At 45.2% G+C, this 19710-nt stretch overlaps 1 protein-coding gene across 3 annotated transcripts in view; it reads right to left on the minus strand.

Annotated features, from left to right (window-relative positions):
- Positions 1 to 783: 783 nt before the first annotated feature.
- The window catches only part of kcnb1 (potassium voltage-gated channel, Shab-related subfamily, member 1), a 407684-nt gene continuing 388757 nt past the window's right edge, over positions 784 to 19710 (minus strand). For all 3 annotated transcript variants that reach the window (XM_038803262.1, XM_038803261.1, XM_038803263.1), the window contains one exon: positions 784 to 3750. In XM_038803262.1, the coding sequence (XP_038659190.1) occupies positions 1639 to 3750 (2112 nt within the window). In that variant the 3' untranslated portion in view covers positions 784 to 1638. The remainder of the gene's footprint in view (positions 3751 to 19710) is intronic.

Below are 19710 nucleotides of genomic sequence, written 5' to 3' on the forward strand. Positions count from 1 at the left end.
GTGCTGTATTTTTCTGTGATTCAAAAGGACTCTTTTGTTCTATTATGGTTAATTTTTAGAACTGAAGACAGTATTTCATAACAAGATTACTGTACCAAAAATAAAATTTTAACATTTTTAAAGTGCTAGTGTTTAATGATTTAGATCTATACCTTCCTGACCAGCCAGAGTGAAAAAATAAGCATTATTCCATTGTTAAAAATAAATCTTTCATTTAAAACTGTAAACTTCAAATCTGGTAAACTTGCTAGGTTTGGTTTGATATTGTACTTTGAAAATAAAGTCTATGATCATATTCTTTACATGGAAACCTTTATGAAATTTTATATGGTATTTTACATTTTCCAAAAGGGACTTCGGCCTAGTTTACATTACAGATATGTCAAAGCTATGAAGGCATTTCTACATGGGCATTATGCTTAGATATTCAGCATGAGAAACATTTGTGCATATATTTCCTTTCTAGAAAATAATCTAGCAGCTACAATAACATTAACAGAATGGTAAAGTTAGATTTCTTTTGATACATGTAGTTAGAATTTTCACAGCAGAAATGCTCTTCATTTGATAGATACACCCATCTATTTTGTCGAATGAAGACAGTTCCAACCACTGCGCGATATAGATCAGATTGATAGTGAAGTGTCACTGTGATAAAGGCAGTTTCATACCTTTAATTTAACTGGTGCAACTCACCCCTCCCCCCCCCCCCCCCCCCCCACTTTATTTTCTTGACCAATAATTTAGGACTCAGGTTGTGACCGTTGAATAATGAAAGAACTCTTCAGCTTCAAAAATACTTTTTTTTTCTTCACATGACATTTACAATGTTAACTTTTGCCAGTTTTAAAGCTAAGTGTTAGCTAGAAACCATGATGAAGGAAATACACAGAAGCGAAGAATATTTCTTTATATGTACTATTTTTGGAATAAACTACAATCTTAAAAATTGCTTAACTTTATTAATTCTGGTGCAGAAATGTTTGGTGCATTCCTCAAAGGTTTAATTAAGGGAATTGAGCAAATACTGTAATCCACAACCATAGGAGCCTAATCTGAACTAAAATGAGCACATCTTTAGTGGAAGCATTATTCCTCAAAGCGTATTTGTATCCATTAGACAAATCACATGATACAATAATGGTATCCAATGTGGTCCAGTTATGCAACTAGAATCTGTAAATGAAACCCTTCAAAGAATGTCTGTATGATTCAGAATGTTCTGAAACATTCTTTCTGTCCTTTTATTTGCAAACAAATACTTTCTGCATGTCTCTGAGCGACCATCATTATCTCTATATTTAAATTGTGATTTTAGTCCATAGTCACTGGATAGTCAGAAGGGACACAGGAACGAAAAAGAATAGTGTGATAAAATTCTGATGGTATGGGTTAGCAGAAGTCTGCAGGTATATGATATCTGTTCTTCAGTGCTGATGTTCCATGGACAGGACCTTTGCATTGTGGTCAATGTTCTCAGGTTCCCTTCCATTAAACCCTCCTTTAGACTTTAAAGGTAACACTGGCTTGCTTGAAATAGTTTTCCATGCCATGCAAAAATACAAAGCTCTGTTTTTTTGAGGATATGCAAATTAATTTCACAATTCCAGCTCAGACAACAGCCTGGCAGACCAGAAGTCAGATGTTGTCATCATATACAGTGGAACAGCCACTTTCACCATATGTCACATGAATCTCTGGTGAGATGTGATTGTCCAACTTGTTTCCTTCTTGGTTACCACTTTTCTTTACTCTATCAGTTACACTTTCTGCACTGTACATGCAGTTTTGTCCAAAGTGCTTCGCTGACGCAGCCACACCAGATTCTTCTAAATAATTTCCATCCTTTCGGGAGACACCATCTTTCTTACTTGGACAGTCACTGTTGATGATGTGGAAGGCGCGGCTTGTTGATCCAGAAGGCTTCCTTCCATCCAGAGACTGATCTTCTTCATCGCTGTCTGCATCAATGTACTTCTTTACTCCATCATCATGGAACGTAAACGCCACTGGTGTAATGTTTTCTGGAGGTTTCATTCCAGTTGAAGAACAAACTGTTGAAGCTTCGACACCAGGAAGATGTTTCTCTGTATGTAATGGACCATCCATGGGACTAGTGACGCCCTGAGACCCACCCGCAATGGGCTCCGCAATTGCTGACAAAGCTGTTATGTTTGTGTTTTGAAGTGTATGAATATCACTTTCCATGAAGTTTACCTTGAGAGATCTAGATTTTATGGGATTGCCTGGTCTGGATGAGCCTTTAGCGCTTTCTACAAAGATGTTGCTATGTTTATCTACTGCAAAGTTATAAGAATTATTAGTATTGACGTCCAAGAGATTCTTATGGTAACTGCCATCTAGTGCTGTGGCAGTTTGCATGTTTGGTGCATTATCAGCTGGCAAGATTCGTGATTCTTGATTCTGAATTCTTTCAAGACCCAGGTTCCCATACACTTTATTGGGCAGTATTACTGTAGGGCTGTGAGTAAACCTCCCAGCATCAGGAAACTCTGTAGCACAGCTAATGAAACTGTCTATGCTGGATAGACTTCTCATATCCACTATTCCATCTGGTGTGCTTAATAATGGATCTGAGGGACCAGAAATTTTCTCCATCTCTATTTGATTTTGGGTTCTAACTCTATACGTTTGACCCAATTGACTTACGTTCATATTGGGTTGAGATTGTGTCTTTGCCATTTTACTGTACATGTCCTCCAATTTCTGTACACTTAAGTGTTGTGGGCTAGCCTTTGGGGAGCGTGCATTTCCTGGAGACCTATGTTCTTTGTATTTAGTTTCAGGAGATTTGTTAGAGCTGGTCTCAGATACAGTCCTCTTTCCCCATTTCCACTTGTTGGGTGATAGACTAGCATCCTGAAGTTTCTCACTTTTGCTCAGGTTTTCTCCATTTTTCTCAACAACAATATCCATAAGTTCTATGCTGCGAGCAAAAGCGTCTTTCATGTTCATCGAAACTATGCTTCCATTTCTCTTAGCCCTTTCAAGTGCTTCTCTTCGTTTTATTGCTTTCTCCTGTCTCTTCTGTTCCTTATAGAACTCTGAGAAATTATTCACAATAATTGGTATAGGAAGCGCAATTACCAACACACCTGCGATGCAACATAGTCCACCAACTATCTTACCCAACAAGGTTTTAGGATAAATGTCGCCATACCCAACAGTTGTCATAGTGATAGTGGCCCACCAGAAAGAAGCAGGAATACTCTTGAACTTGGTGTCATCCTCATCCTTTTCAGCAAAAAACACCAAACTTGAAAATATCATTATGCCCATGGCCAGGAACAAAATCAACAGTCCAAGTTCATTATAACTCCGTCTGAGTGTGAATCCCAATGACTGCAGGCCTGTAGAATGCCGGGCTAATTTGAGAATTCGTAAAATCCTCATTATTCGGAAAATCTGAACCACGCGTCTGACATTCTGGAACTGAAGCACACTTTTGTTGGATTCTGTGAGAAAAATAGTGACATAATATGGCAAAATGGCTAATAAATCAATGACATTCAGTGGACCTTTAAAGAACTTCCATTTGCTTGGTGATGACAAGAAACGCAATAGGTATTCCATGGTGAACCATGCAATGCACACGGCTTCTACATGAGCCAGTTGTGGGTTGTCCGTGAACTGTCCAAATTCATCCTTGTCTTGTAGTTCAGGAAGTGTGTTGAGTGACAAGGCAATTGTTGATAATACTATGAAAAGGATGGATATTATTGCCAGGGCCTGTAAAAGAAGAGAACATTTTACCCATGAGAGTTCAGAATGTGACATTTTTCAATTTTTTTCCTCTTTATTTCTATAATACAGTATAATACATGTAAAAAGGATCTCATATTTGCTGCCATTAGTGATTTGTATGCATTATTATATGCTCCTGTCACAGATATTTGCTCTGCTTTTCTCACATTTATTTTAAAATTCTCTGATAGGACGTCTTTGATATGCAGACACATAAAAGACAGTATATGTTCAAAACATAAATATTCAATTAATGTGACAAAGTCCAGAAATGACATGGCGATAGAATTGTAAACTCACTTTCCCTGTCTGATTGGCACCCACATTTCACTTGATTTATCCTGATGAGTTCTCTCCATGATGGATTGGATTTTACATATCCTCGTGGGAATGTTTTCGGTGGGGGGGTGGGGGGGGGGGGGGGGCGGGGGGGGTGGGGTCAAGGCGTGGTACTCCCATTGTCTTCCTGCCCACCCCAACCTCTTCCACATAATATGGTGGGTGGGCAGGCACCAAAATTAGCAGCCCGGAGCACCAACCTTTTTTAAAGAAATAATTAACGGGCAATTGAGCTTATTGTTTTATGCTGCCTACAGGTTAAAACAGTTGGCATGATGGGCTGAAGGGCAAGAGTAAGGAACCTGCTTAGGAAATGTTTTTTTGTAAAGATGTAAAGGAAGGAACCTGGGTGTGGGAGGGGTGTCCTTGGCGCTTCAGGGACACCCCCATCCAAGGTGTTACCTCCCACTTTGTTCCTGCCTGCTTTGTCTCCTAAAACCCATTCCCCTACCACCCTCGTCCTCCTCCTGAGGCTGCCTGATGCCCGTCCTGCACAAAACCTGGCTCCAGCATCCGCCTTCATGGGAACTGCTTGCAGTGCCCACCACTGGTGCTGTTCTGGCATTGCTGGGTCTGTTAGAGCTCTCAAAGATGGGACTTCCAAGTCCCACTTTGACGGGTTTTTAAAATTTGGTTCCGCCAGCTGCTGGCCGATTTTCGCATTACCTGCAGACTTCTGCTAACCCATATGCACCCCTTCTCCCACCCCATGAAATTGAGCCCAATATGATTGCCCATTCCTGAAATGATGCACCATTTTGGCTTGTAAGGAACTTGTTTCTATCCCAGTTTCACATAATTTGAATAATCTATAAGCAGCAATAGGTCGATTACTGATGCCTTTGGTACACCTCTTTTGACCTTTACCATTTCTACACATCATTTACACTCACTCTTTGTTTTCTCTGGTTTGGTCAATTATCAATCTGTCTCAGGCGTTTACTTCCAATTCTATTTCTTCCGAACCTGTCAACCTGAGCAGAATTCTTTCCCATCAAGATTGTGAGTGTTAATCTTAGATTTTACCTTAATTCGTTAGACACTTGTTTACCGCTCTTCACACATTAAATTGAAAAGAGGTAGTGTGTAGATAACACAGTGAATGTTTTAACAATAGTCCATTCAGAAATTGACCTCTTTTCGACTTTACAGGACAGTTGTTAGAATTTACATAATTATAGCAACAGGAACAGGCAATTTGGTGAACAAGTTGCCGTTTTATTAGCTATGGCAGCTCTTTGGGGAGGAAGTCAATAGTCCCCCAAAATGGGCCGCCTGCTCATTTCAATTATTTTGGCTTCAAGCCAGTGCTAACCGTGGAATTGAGTGGCTGGGTGGATCAGCAGAGGGTCAATATTCTGAGGGGCCAGCACCACTTAAAGCAGTTCTGAAAGCTAACCTGCTCCTCTCACTGGGGACTAGCATTGTGGTTGGAGCAGCCGCTGACAATCGTGCAGGAAGTAACATAGACCTGAGGAACATTGAAGAACAGTAGGGAGAGGGGGCTACATGGTTATCAAACACTGCACTAGAGATCTTGGTGGAGCAGGTGGCTTTCCAGACACAGGGTCAAAAGACAATGGGAGCACAAAGTTGTGGAGATCAATGTCAGGTGTCAAGCCCTGAGGACCTGGATGAACTGCTGCAAAAGATTCAATGACGTCACACGAATGGTAAAGGTCAGTGAATGCATCTTGAAAAGCCATATCCCACCAGCTGCACCATTGGGCTCTCCAATTATTTAAATCCCCACACTACCAACACTCACCTCACAATATCTATCAATCAGGACTCATACCTAATATGCTTCACTTTATCCTCACACACTTAGCACTGCTCGGAACTTCACATCCACATCTTACAGGTTGAGCATATTATCTGCTACCGGAGGACACTCACAGCATCAAAACAGAATGAACAACCTCTCTTGCAGGGGAGATGGCGCATGAAAAGAAGAAGCAAGAGCGAACTAAAGCAGGACAGGCCGCCTGCATCCTCGGACCCCTCGCAGAGCAGATAATGCTGCCAATTACGGGGTCAGTAATTACTGAGGCTATGGCAGAGTTGAAACTCTCAAAGATTGTGGCCTTTTCATGCATAATCCTCCTTCTCACACCCTGCACTCCTTCATCCCACACTTTGGATTTTCAAGTTGCAGAGGGCATAAGTGCCACAATCCTGCTGGGGAACGTTAACTTTTAAAGAAGAAATCCAAGAACCCACCAATTACCTGACAGGACTACACCACAGGATTTCATGGTTTTAAACAAAAACAAACTTTATTGTACATCAAAAAAAATAAACAAAGCAGGCACTTATAACTTCACAGATCAAAACCTTGACAGAGCAGGAAGAGGGATTTTGGCTCTCTGAAAGAGCATGCTACCTGGTTCCACTCTCCTGCCTTATCCGTGTGACCTTGCACGTTCTCTCTTTTCAGATAGCAATCCAATTCTTTTGGAATATCTCAATCGAACTGCCCCCGCCACCCTCTCAGGAAGTTCATTCCAGACTTCAACCATCCTCTGGGTGAAGTTGTTTTTTCCCCACATCACGTCTACTCCTTTTGCCCATTATTTTGATTCTATGTCCTCTAGCTCTTGATGTACTCTTGAGAAGGGTATGGATATCTCAGCCATATGTTCAGTCCAACCACCTCCCCAGCTCCCCAAGTTAATTCTGCTAACTGCTTTATGCAGCGAGGATATCGTCACTGAAACCTGACACTTGTTGCAGCCACAAACCTCAGCCTCAGAGCAGAGCAAGGATCATACAGTACTCCAGTGTCTGTGAAGGTGAATGTGGCAAAGAACTTTTGTGTGTCTGGTCACTTCGAGGCTGGAGCTGGAAACATTTGCAACATCTTACATTTTGGTACTTATTGTTAATTAAAGGGATATTGAGGTTGCCTATTCAACGAAAACTGACACCATTTAATTCTCTTTTGGCAAGGAGAAGCAGGCAAAGGAAGCAGCTGGTTTTGTTAGGATTGCAGGCCAATGGTGCCTGTCAACTTTACCCAAAATTGGAACTGAAAGGGATTGCATAGACTTGGACGGGTGCAGAGATCTTGGAAGATTGTGGAACTGGGGGAGCTTGTAGAGATAGTGAGAGGCAAGGCCATGGAAAGATTTGAAAATGAGAATATGAATTTTTAAAAAGTGGCATTGCTGCATTATGCGTCAATATAGAACAGGGGTAATAGGTGAACAGGTGTCAGTTAAGAAACGGGCAGGAGAGTTTTAGATGTCCTCATGTTTATGGAGGATGACAGATAGGAAACTAGCAAGGAGAGTTTTGGAATTATCAAATTTCAAGGTAGCAAAGGCACGGATGAGGGTTTCAGTAGCAGATGAGCTGAAGTATTGCTGGAATTGGGTGTGTTATGAAAGAGAAGTAGGCAGTCTTGGTGATGGAGCAGATATATGGTTGGAAGTTCCTCTTCAGCTTAAATATGACAGCAAGATTGTGAACTGCCTGATTTAGCCTCAGAGTGTTGCCATGGAGAGGGATGGAGTCGATGGTTACGAAATAGAGTACTTTGGATGGCACAGTTGCACAGTGGTTAGCACTGCTGTCTCACAACATCAGTGAACTGGTTCCGAACTTGGGCGACTGTCTGTGCAGAGTTTGCACGTTCTCCCCGTGGCTGCGTGGGTTTCCTCCGGGTGCTCCGGTTTCCTCCCACAGTCCGAAGATGTGCAGGTTAAGTGAATTGGCAATGATAAATTGCCCCTTAGTGTCTAAAGGTTAGGTGGGCTCATGGGGATGGGGCGAGGAAGCCGGCCTGGGTAGGGTGTTCTTTCAAAGGGTCAGTACAGACTCGATGGGCCGCATTGCCTCCTTCTGCATTGCAGATATGTTCTGATTCTATGATTCTATTTGCGGCGGCCGAATATAATGGCTTCCGTCTTCCAACTATTTAACTGGAGGAGGCACGAGTCTAGTGCTAGGCGATGTTAGCATACATGTGGAACTTGATGTTGTGATTTTGGATGATGTCACCGCGGAGCAGCATGGAGGTGCAGGGATTGATCCTCCAGTGATACCAGAAGTAACATTAACAGCGGGATGAGAAGCTATTGCAAGTAAATCTCTGGTTATGACTGGTTATATGAGAATGGAAGCCAGCAAATGCTGGCTGATAGTGGAGAGACATTGGAGGAGGATAGTGTGGTCAACATTGGCAGGAGCTGTTGACAGGTCGAGACAAATGAAAGTGATGGCTTATCGCAGTCACAGTGACATAGAATGTCATTCATAACTTTGTTAAGGCCCATTTCAGTACCATTCCAGGAGTGGAAACCTGATTGGAGGAACTTGGAGTTCTGGAAAAATGGAAACTTCTTTTGGATGCATGTTCAAAGACTTTGGATAGGGTGAAAGAAAACCGATATCCTTCCCTTCCCAGTTGCACTTGAATGCAATAAGAGTTAATATATTATTTTTACAGGAAAGATGAATAAACTCTTTGCTGTTGCATTATTAATTCCATTCAGTATCTAGTGAAAAATAGTTGCTCTGTGCTGTCAAATGTGGATTGCATTAATCTATGGCTCACTTGACAGGCCACAAAGGTTTAATGGTCCTTAATAACAGCTCAGAGAATGGGAAACACTTTGACAGCATCTCATTTACGGTTCACACAATGCTCCATAATCAAATTGTGCTCCCACCTGAGCAGAACATCTCAATGTGGCCGGAAGGAGCCAAATATTCTATTATATTTTCAGATAAAGCAGAACAGGAATTTACAATTCATGAACAAAATGCTGACAACAAATTTTTGCGTGCTGTCACTTTCAGTGAGACTATTTCTACTGATTAGAGGTAGCTCCTGTGTAGGTTAGAGTGGCAAAGACATTCAGTGGTAGGTCCTACCAAGGCTACAGTAAAATTGCTGTTGATAGTCACTAACAAGTATGTGTGGAGTGTACTGCTCAGATGGCTGAACCATACTATTGATGTGGGTCTCACCGAGCTCAGTGACGATGCACTGCCTCACATGGGGCTGCTTGGGTTAAGTTTGATCCCTCTGTTCGGTCTTATTACTGGAGGCACCATAGAATTCCTAAAGTGCAGAAGGAGGCCGTTTAGCCCATCAAGTGTGCACCAACCCTCTGAAACAGCACCCCAGCTAGGCCCACTTCCCTGCCCTATCCCCGTAACCCCAGCTAACCTGCGCATCTTTGAACATGAAGGGACAATTTTTTTTAGAATGGCCAATCCATCCACAGAGGGGCACAGTGGTTAGCACTGTTGCTTCACAGCGCCAGGGTCTCAGGTTCAGTTCCCAGCTTGGGTCACTGCCTGTGCGAAGTCTGCACGTTCTACCCCTGTCTGCGTGGGTTTCACCCGGGTGCTTCGGTTTTCTCCCACCAGTTCCGAAAGACGTGCTTGCTAGGTGAATGGGAAATTCTGAAATCTCCCTCTGTGTACCTGAACAGACGCTAGAGTGTGGCGACTAGGGGCTTTTCACAGTAACTTCATTGCAGTGTTAATGTAAGCCCACTTGTGGCAATAATAAAGATTATTATATTATAACCTGAACATTTTTGGACGAGGGAGGAAACACACGCAGACTTGGGGAGAAAATGCAAACTCCACTGTCACTCACTGAAGGCCGAAACTGCTGAGTACACCGCACGCCATCGGGACGGTCACAGGATGTCACCTGAGGCCCTCCCCCAATGTTCCATCCCTGATGGCCAACTTCCCAACGGCGTCGATCGCATGAGCTCATAGTTTTCGGGGACCTTGCGTGGCAGCTGCGGACGGTGTCACAGACGTGGTGGGGAATCATTCCGCTGGCAGCGGGTGGCGAGGGTGGTTACAGGGGGGGCACTATCTGGCAGGCTGCGTCCGCATGTGTCTGGGCCATGTTGAACGGCGTGGCCGCCGCAGGTCACTGGCGTGCGCATGCGCGACCACGGACCCGGCCATTCTCCGTCCGTATCTGCAGGTAAAGCCGGGGGCTTTACGTGGCATGGCTGCTAGACCCCCACCAGGCGGGGCATCGGTGTGGGGCGCCGCCGACCTTTTAATTGTAAAACTAGACGCTTCCTCCAGATATAGCCTCAAAATCGGAGAATCCAGCTCTTAGTCTCAGGAACGGAGAATCCAGCCTATAATCTTTTGTATGGCAAATCCTTCACAGTATCCTATTAATGGGGTTACTTCCCTTCCAGTTCTCAGTTCTGATGAAGAGGTTTCACCTGAAATGTTAATTTTTATTCTTTTCCGATACATAATTTTTTATTTTTATTCTGATATGTATTAATTACCACACCAAATCCAGTTGTATAAATTATAACCTTTTGGCAAAGAGAAATATACTTGGCCAAGGTTCAGGAGATATTGCAGGTGTAATAAAGATGTGTTGTTGCTAAGTTGCATCACCAGGTCGAAGTGTTGAGGAACTACTGATAAACTGTTGCTAGGCTCCAGGCAGCAGATTGTTTTTATGCCAATGGATGCTATTTCATGGTTCGTGAGCAGAGATATTAACAGAGACCAAGTTAAGCTGTGGGAGTTTTCAGTCGTGACCCAAACACCTGAGGCATCCATTCACACTTGGAACATACACTTTGGCTGAAACAGGCATGTTCTGTCTGGCGGGAGGTTACAGAGAACGGCTTAAATTACATGACTGTATTTTCCTTTCCCTGTTTTCCCCGTCCTGAGGCGGAATTACCCTAATGTTCAAGGTGGTTATGAAAGTCCCCTCTCAAAAAAATAATGTGCACACATGCTTGGAATCTCAGCTTTCAGATGGTAAGCAGGTGATCACAGCCCACTAAAAAAAGAGCTGCATTTATGTGGCACCTTTCATAACTGCTGGATATGGCAAAATACTTCACAGCCATTGAATTAAAAAAAAATGATGCCACTACTGTAGTGTAAACGTGGAAGCCAACTTTCTCACAGCATGGTTCTCCAAACAGCAATGTATTAATAATCAGATAATCTGATTTACTTTACTGATCTGGCGAACTCTCACATTCTTCTTCAAAATAATGCTGTAATGCCATGGGTGACTTACATCCAATTTAGTGAGCAGTTCTCAAGGATCCTGTCAGAGGTAAATTGGATGCATTGGGGTTCCGGAGGCCGCAGTGGGGTGGATGAAGGGGGGCAAAAGATTGGGCTACCCCGATCCATGAATACCCTTCTTGCACTGGCGAGCTGAGCTGTTCAGTGCAGGAAATGATTATAAGCGCTCCTCCAAACAAAATGAAAGTACCATTAAATAGCAGGTTATTCTTGGCGCTGCAGATGCAGGTAAACACCCCACTGAACGCACCCAAAACGTGACTCTGTTATACCCCATTAAATTGCGCCCATTGAATATAATTCCAGCAGTAGCGAAAGTCCCATTTAATTTTGTCTATTAGTGCTGATTTGAACCATTTTGTTTCAATAATAACACCATTGAGAGCAGTGGAGAAGTTCAGAGTCTTTGTATTTTGACGATGTTAATGGAACGTTTGAGGACTGTTGGGTTTTGTAACTCCTCCATGCCGTTTCTCCAATTATCCCATTGGTGCTTTTTGTTTCATTGTTTTTCAAAACAAAAAATGTTACATTTAAGTAATTATAAATGCTCTTAGTTATTTCTTTTCAAAATGAGCTTTTGTACAGTTGGCACAACTCCCATTAAGTAAGAGTGGATATGTTAAACCAATGGAATCCACTCCTCTCATTGTGGTGATATGCAATAGATATTTCAACAAGTGCAATGCTGTTGCTTCTATGAAAAGGAAAGCTCCCTCTGGTAAGTTAAAGAACACTTTCAAACCCACTGTTACTCTGAACAATATTCCATTCATTCTGAAGTACTCAGTAGTTGTGCACTACCCTTATTTCCCAGGCTTATTTCAGGTAAATCTTTCACTTTGGTGGTCTAGACTTTCCAAAGGGCAATAATGTTAGTTTTCGTTTACAAAGTGTTGAGCTCAGAAACCCCAAATCATTTTACACTTATAAGGTAGCGGCCATGTTTTCCTGCAAGTGTGGGTGATGCATTTGGGCTTTCAATTTTTCAGGAAAGAGCAGGTCAGAGTGACCTTTCTAACCACAAGTAGTGTTTTCCATGCCCTGGCTCAGTACTTCAGTTGTGGCTCCACAGTGGGCAACATAGCTCGGTGGTGGTTGGGGAGGGGTTGGGAGGAGGGGTGGGTGTGCCAGCATCCTTGGTGTAGTAAAGACACCACATACATTATTGAGGTACTGGAAGAGTTCCCTGAAGTGTTTGTGGTCTCCTCTACAGTGCCCTCTTCCTCCTCCCTACTTTTCTGTCTGCTCTCCATCATCCTCAGGTCCCAAATGCCGACCCCCTGCCTGACCACTTATGATTGCTGTAGTAACATTGAAAATATAGAAAACAAACAGTTCGACAGCAGCAAAACCTGTTAGCAGAAAATAGACAGAAGGCAACTATTAGGCGAAAAACAGAGGGGTTAAGTCGCAGCCAAAAAGGACAACCCATCAGTTCCAACGAAGCATCATATTCAACTCAGAACGTTAACTCTGCTTCTCTCTCCACAGATGCTGTCAGACCTGCTGAGTATTTCCAGCAACTAACCTGGATATTCTTCTTTGAGCAGAAAAGGTCAAGGGGAGATATTGGGCGAGTTTCTCCGGCCTCCGAGCTGTGTGTTTCTTGGCAGCGCGCCGTTCACTGGCGGCGGGATTCTCTGCTCCCGCTGCTTTCAACGGAAATTCCCATTGAAGCCACTCCACGCCACCGGGAAACCCATGGGCATGGTGTGCTGCTGGCACTACCAGAGAATTCTGCTGCCGATGAACAGCCGGATAATTCCAACCATCAAGAGGTTTTCAAAATAGGGAAGGTTTTGGTAGAGTAAACAAGGAGAAACTGTTTCCAGTGGCAGAAGAGTCCGTAACCATAGGACACAGATTAACGGTGACTGCCAAAAGAATGATGAACGAAATGAAACAATTTTACTCAGCAAGTTCTTGTGACCTGGAAGGCATTGCCAAGGAGAAGCAAATTCAAAAGTGACATTCAAATGCTTGAAGGGTAAGAAAAAATGACAGGGATAGGGTGAAAGAGCAGGTGAGTGGGACTAACAGGTAGCTCCATCAAAGAGGCCTTGAAGATGAGTGAATGGCCTCTTCCTCTTCTGTGTTTGGTCATTCTATGATTCCAGAGGATGAGTCCTATGAGCAGCATTGTTCAAGGTTCCTTGCTGCGTGTTAGTGCTTATGTGTGTCTGTAATAACCCTCACGTGACACATGGGGACCTGAATGATCTCCCTGGGAGCTTGTGGAATACGAACTCCCCCACTGATTGGCGGAGGCTGGGGCTCATAGAATCACCTCTTAAAAACCGGCCCAGCTTGGGATCCATGTAGTCCCGGATGGGACCTATGTGCTGTACGCCATGTTGCAGCTCTTTCTTTTGGCTAAAAATAAACTGCCATTTTGATTCACCTCCCCGGGTCTCCTGAGCTTTTATAGTATCTGAACAATTTTATCACGTGACATGTCAGACTCTGTGACAGCTAATTTCACTAAAGGGTCCTATAAATGCAGAGTCTTTATTGGTGTATGAAAATAAGGGGCATGATCGACCGGCCTTGTCGCATCCAACCTGGTGACCCGACAAGGCCGTTAAATTTCATGGTTATGACTCTCTTTGCGCCTTGCGAGATCTAACGGGATCTCATGAGGTATCGCGATCTGAATCCCACCCTCAATGGGTGGGATTCAGATTTGCATATCCAAGTGAGTAGTTAGTACCCTGGTATCACTGCCAGGCTGGCACGGGCACTGCCAGCCTGGCAGTGACAAGGTGCTTGTGTGCTAGGTTTCCCGTACCTTGGATCGGGTCCTGGGGTGCCCTGCCCCTATGAGGTGGGGTGCGGGGTCTCGAAGACCCCCTAATTGGTAAGTCGGGGAGATGGGGGCGGGGCTCCGGAGGCTGCAGGGTGGAGGTGTTTGGAGAGATCGGGGTGCCATCTTCCTGCACTGGCGGGCCGAGTGCAGGAAATTAGTCTATGTGTGGCCTTGGTGGGGCCTGCCTCATCGATGCCCGAAAATGAAGCAGAGTCTTGTTTAATAGCGGGGTCTTCTCGGCGTTGCCCTGGGAAACAGCCTGCTAAATGCGCTCAAAACGGGACTCTATTTTTTTCTCCACTAAATTGCACCTCAGGTTTTCAAATGATTCAGACCTGTGCCCGAGACACGTTTCGAGGAACCCAATCCAAGATAGTGGGTGGAGCACTCCTGGTGTGGAACAAATGTGTGTGCGCACCACCTATCACATTGGATCTTTAGCTGTCTATTCTACCTCTGTTAGAGGGCTGCCCTATTTTAGGATTGTCCAGTCATAAAAACAGTTTAGGTTCTGTCCTTGTGTACAGTTCTTCAAATGTTTATTCAAGTCGTTGATGACTCTAAAAATGAGGTCAGTTCCAGGTCACAAAAGGTTCTAATCCATCTGAGGCATAAGATTTTAAAGTAAATAGAAATGTTTATTTTAATGACATAGTCTGTCGTTAAACTCATGAATAATGCAAATGTTGGTGCATTTCCTTCCAGCATAAATCTTGCCTTTTTCATGCTTGAATTTATTTCCCTGCACTCTCTAGCTTGCTGGTTGCCAGGTTTGTACTATGCAAATTACCGACTGTATAAGCTTATTTTCATTGACTCGAGTTCTGATTAATGGAAAGAAAATACAAAACATTGCCTACAGCTGGAGTTTCTTTTACAGAAATGTTATATTAAAAAAAATCAGATGATGGAAAAATTGAGTGCTTTGAGGAAATATTTAACTGAACTTTGGAGAACTGGGAGTGCTGCCTTCTCACAACACGGTGCTCATCTGTTTGAATTAATGCCTGATGGATTTACAGTTAGTTGGACTTTCGTTTATTTATCATGATCAGTTTTGTTGCCAAGCATTGATCCATTCATCAATCTTCCACTTGGCCTAGTGCTGCTGTTACCTCACATTATGAAGCAGCATTGCAGTGCGGCAGCAAGGTTGGGCTCTGTAGGCACAAGCTGGTTCAGGAGATCATTGTGTAGTTAGTGACTGGATAGAATATTGAATACTGTAAGACAGATTCAATATCATTTATTAACATCTATAGCTCAGTAGCGTGTGCGAACTCCATTAATTAGTTGTGTAATAATAGTTTTGTTTCAATCTTTTGGTTGGTATATTCTTTGTCAACACTACATTGGGTCATTCTGGAAGAAATGACAAATAATACAACACATTACCAATCATGTTAATATAACAGGGGCTACTGAAGGCCTGAGTACACAACTTGCATGATGTCACAGGCATTAAAACTGCAATTCTCCTTGGGCTCCAGCATCGTCGGGAGATGGAACAGAGGCAGAAAAGAAAACAAGCAGTTTGAGAGTGAGCTGTATACAAAGGAGTGATTTCAGCAGAAGGCGTTACCCACCGAAAATCTTCATTTCCTGACGGCAACTAAGCCAGAAGTATTGGGCAGGATTCTCCCGTACCCGGCGGGGCGGGGGATCCCGGCGGGATGGAGTGGCGTGAACCACTCGGCATCGGCCCGCCCCAAAAGCTGCGGAATCCTCCGCACCTTCAGGGGCAAGGCCAGCGCCGGAGTGGTTTGCGCCCCGCTGGCCGGCGTGGAAGGCCTTTGGCATTATGCCAGCTGGGGCCGAAGGGACTCCGCCGGCTGGCGCGGGTCCGCATATGTGCGGGAGCATCAGCGACTGCTGACGACATCCCTGCGCATGCGCGGGCGGGGTTCACCTACATGTCGGCCATCACGAAGGCTGACACGGCCGGCGCGCGTTGGAAAAGAGTGCCCCCACGGCACAGGCCCGCCCATGGATCGGTGGTCCCCGATCGCGGGCCAGGCACTGTGGGGGCACCCCCCCCCCCCCCCGGGACCAGATCTCCCCGCACCCCCCCCCCCCCCCCCCAGGACCCCAGAGCCGGCCCGCGTCGCCTTGTCCCACCGGTAAGGGACCTAGTCTAATTTACGCCGGCGGGACTGGCAAAGAACCAGCGGGACTTCGGCCCATCGCGGGTCGGAGAATCGCTGGGAGGGCCGCTGTGAGCGGCCGCCGACTGGCGCGGCACGATTCCCGCCCCCGCTGAATCTCCGGTGCCGGAGAATTCAGCAGCCGGCGAGGGCGCGATTCACACCGCGCCGGTCGGCGGCCGCTCACAGTGGAGAATCCCGCCCATTGTGTTCCGGGGTTGTTTCATCAAAAAGGTGGTTACAGAACTCTGCCATATCTTGAAACAAGACCAGCAGGACAAAGTTGGTGCTCCCAGTTGCTATTAACCTTACCATCGTCCAGAATTTATTTTGCCAGCAGATCCTGGAACCAGTGACACAGCAAACATCTGGGAGTTCACTGCTGCAGCCTGGAGATGACAAAATCTCTGTACTTCAGGAGAGGGACCACAATCTTCTTTTTTTGTACAGTGTGAAGCAGAGGCATGTGAATGTGACTTTGCCAGGATAGTGGGCAAAGTGCAGGATACCACTGACTGCGCACATTTGGCTTTGCGGGTGCCGTATCTCAATAATGAGATGTATTAAAACTGCAAAGGGCTTCACTCACTTAGTATATAGTTGGTGTGCAACTGCCCAAGATCTCAGGCTAATGAACATCTACTGTCCCGATAGCAACCGTGACTCATTAATCTTGCACCCATCAGCTGTCCCAAAAACCTTTCAGCTACCACATGGAACCAGAAGGTGGTTGCTCAGCGACAAGGGCTATCCTGTCCAAAGACTTACCCCCACAAGCCCACTAATGTGCTTTATAATGAACATCATTATGCAATTAGGAGCATGATGTACCATCAATCTGACACGAGTTGTAGAGAGGGTCCAAATATTAGGTTTTAATAAGCTAGATGACAGCCCGGCAGTGGTCGTACAAGGAAAGGCTGACTGCCGCATGGTACGAGCTTTTATACCCCGCCTTGTAGGCGGAGCTACCATCCTCTCGGCCAATCGGCGGGGAGTCACATGACTAGCCACAGCCAATTGGCAGAGAGGCACATGACTTGCCTGGGCCAATGGGCAATGGGCTGCTGTACCAATGGCAGCTTGGTTCTAAGGTCATATGATCTCCCTAGTCGTACTACCACAGAGCATTATCAAGCAGACTATGGGGTGTTAAACCAATGGTTCCAAGGCTTGTGGCACACGGGAGGGGCCCTGCAATAGACACCAGAGAGATTGCCCTACTTTGTGGCAACATCTTCCATATCATGAGGAAGTAGCCCATGCTACCACAGGTTTGGGAACACCTCAAAAGAAGAAGGAAGGCCAAGTTAAGAGAGAGCTGGTACATTCACATTCTGGGCCGGCTATCCATGCATGCATCATCAGACTCCCATTTCCGGATTAAAACTCCAAATCCCCATTGTACAACAGTTCCACTGTGATGGATTATCACAGCTCCCTCGCCCACAATCCTGAACAAGAAACCATTGTAAGTAACCGCTCCATTCCAACATTCAAAACTCAGTACAATACTTAACTAATCACCCTTTTATTTCCTTAGTGCCTAACGTGGGGATGTATTTGCCTTACTACCCCAGTGGCTGCAGAATGAAAGCTGCTGGGTTTTAGCGTGGGAGGCTGCAGATGGCCTTGCAGAACCCTGAGCAGCTTGGGCCTTGAGGGTTTACCTTCCAAACATCACCTTGGCATGGGTGGCAGCAGTCTGGGCTGGCTGGCTGAGAGGCAATAGCAAGGACCCAGACAGCTGGCAGTGGTGGGAACACAAGTACCATCTTCCTGAGAGAGTACCTCCAGCTTGCGATCCACAGTGGCCACTTTCCTTGAGTAGTGCCTCAGCAATCTTAGTCATTTCGTGTAGCACAGGCTTCTGGAATGTTGTGAATGTCTGCAAGTGGCCTTTGAGCTCTGGCATCTGCAGCAATGATGGCAGCATTTTGAGCCTGCTGGGCATCAAGCTAGAATTGTAGGCATGAAACTGAGATTTCATGACTTCAGCCTGAGCTTCACTGCAGCACTCAGATGTCGGATGGCTTCTGCCTGAGGTGGAAGCTGAGACAATGGCCATCACATGCACCATTACATTTGGGTTTGCAATTGTATTCCTGGAGCCAGTCACCTTTGAAAGGATGGAGTCCCATCTGCATGAAGCCCTGTGCTAAGTTGGAGCTATACCTCTCCATGTTCCCTGACAGTGACTGCAGGCACACTGGCAGGCCAGGCAATACACTAGATATTTATGCGTGCATACCCATGAACCTTTTTCTACATACCAGTCCATTGAAGTCCTTATCTTAACCCTCTGCAGCAGAACTTGTCTGTGATCTTGCCTTCCGGGATACCCATTCCCCTGTCGTGGCTGCAGCCCACTCATGGCCAATGACTCACTATATAAAGATTCTACCTCTATACTACCCGCTAAGGTTCACACGGCACGATTGGGATCGGCATATCAAGTTTATTTCTTTGCCTTAGTCTGTTGTTCCTGTCGAATTTCAGGTTCAGGCACCACTAGCTGGCAAGGCAGCAGTTCTTTGGTACCTGAAAGCATAAATGGCCAACGATAGTTTGGGATGGGGGAAGGGGAGTAAATAAGAGGTGCAGTTTGTACATCATTACATATTATGGGATGAGAATGGTGGGATTTGAGAAAGTGGATTAGGTAGCATCACACCATCACCTTCGATGACAATAGTGGCACTGCTTGCCATGGTCTCAGTGACATCGCTTCCATTATTCCCAGCACTGCCTCCTCCCTACGGGGATGGCACACGTGGCGGTACATGACTCTCCCCCACCTGACCCCAACCCCCCCCTGACCCCAACCCCCCCCCCCCACTGCCGGTTCACTTTTGCTTCTATCTATCTTGTCCTGCAAAAGAGAAGTATGTCAAATGGTATGGTGCCATGCTTGGGCGATGTGCCTGTTACAGTTAAATAGCTGGCAGTGCATGCAAGCTGTGGGATGTGATTGTGCGGCTTCCAGTGGTGAAAAGTATTTGAGGATAAGGTGAGGTTATGAATGTCAGGTTTGAGCTGTGGTTAATATAGACTGCTGGTAAATGAGTGAAGTATGCGTGTAGCATGTGAGGCTAGTGATGTAGTTGGTAGGGAATTGCATATCGGGATGCATTTACTGATCTCAACTATTCTTTAATAATAATCTTTATTAGTGTCACAAATAGACTTATATTACACTGCAATGAAGTTACTGTGAAAATCCCCTATTCGCCACACTCCGGCGCCTGTTTGGGTACACTGAGGGAGAATTCAGAATGTCCAATTCACCTAACAAGCACGTCTTTCGGGACTTGTGGGAGGAAACCGGTGCACCCGGAGGAACCCACGCAGATACGGGGAGAACGTGCAGACTCCGTACAGACAGTGATCCAAGCCGGGAATCGAACCGGGGTCCTTGGTGCTGTGAACCAACAGTGCTAATCAGTGTGATACCGGCATTCTTGTCAGGTAATTACAGTTCTTCCTGCACAACATACATGGGGCTAAACTGCTGGTATTGACAACCGTTGTCATCTGCTCCTACTGTCTTCTCTGCATTTGTCAGGAATGTTTCATGCCTCCCGAAGGGAAGAAAAACTC

The sequence above is a fragment of the Scyliorhinus canicula genome, chromosome 7, assembly GCF_902713615.1.
Source record: "Scyliorhinus canicula chromosome 7, sScyCan1.1, whole genome shotgun sequence".
Classification (NCBI taxonomy): domain Eukaryota; kingdom Metazoa; phylum Chordata; class Chondrichthyes; order Carcharhiniformes; family Scyliorhinidae; genus Scyliorhinus; species Scyliorhinus canicula.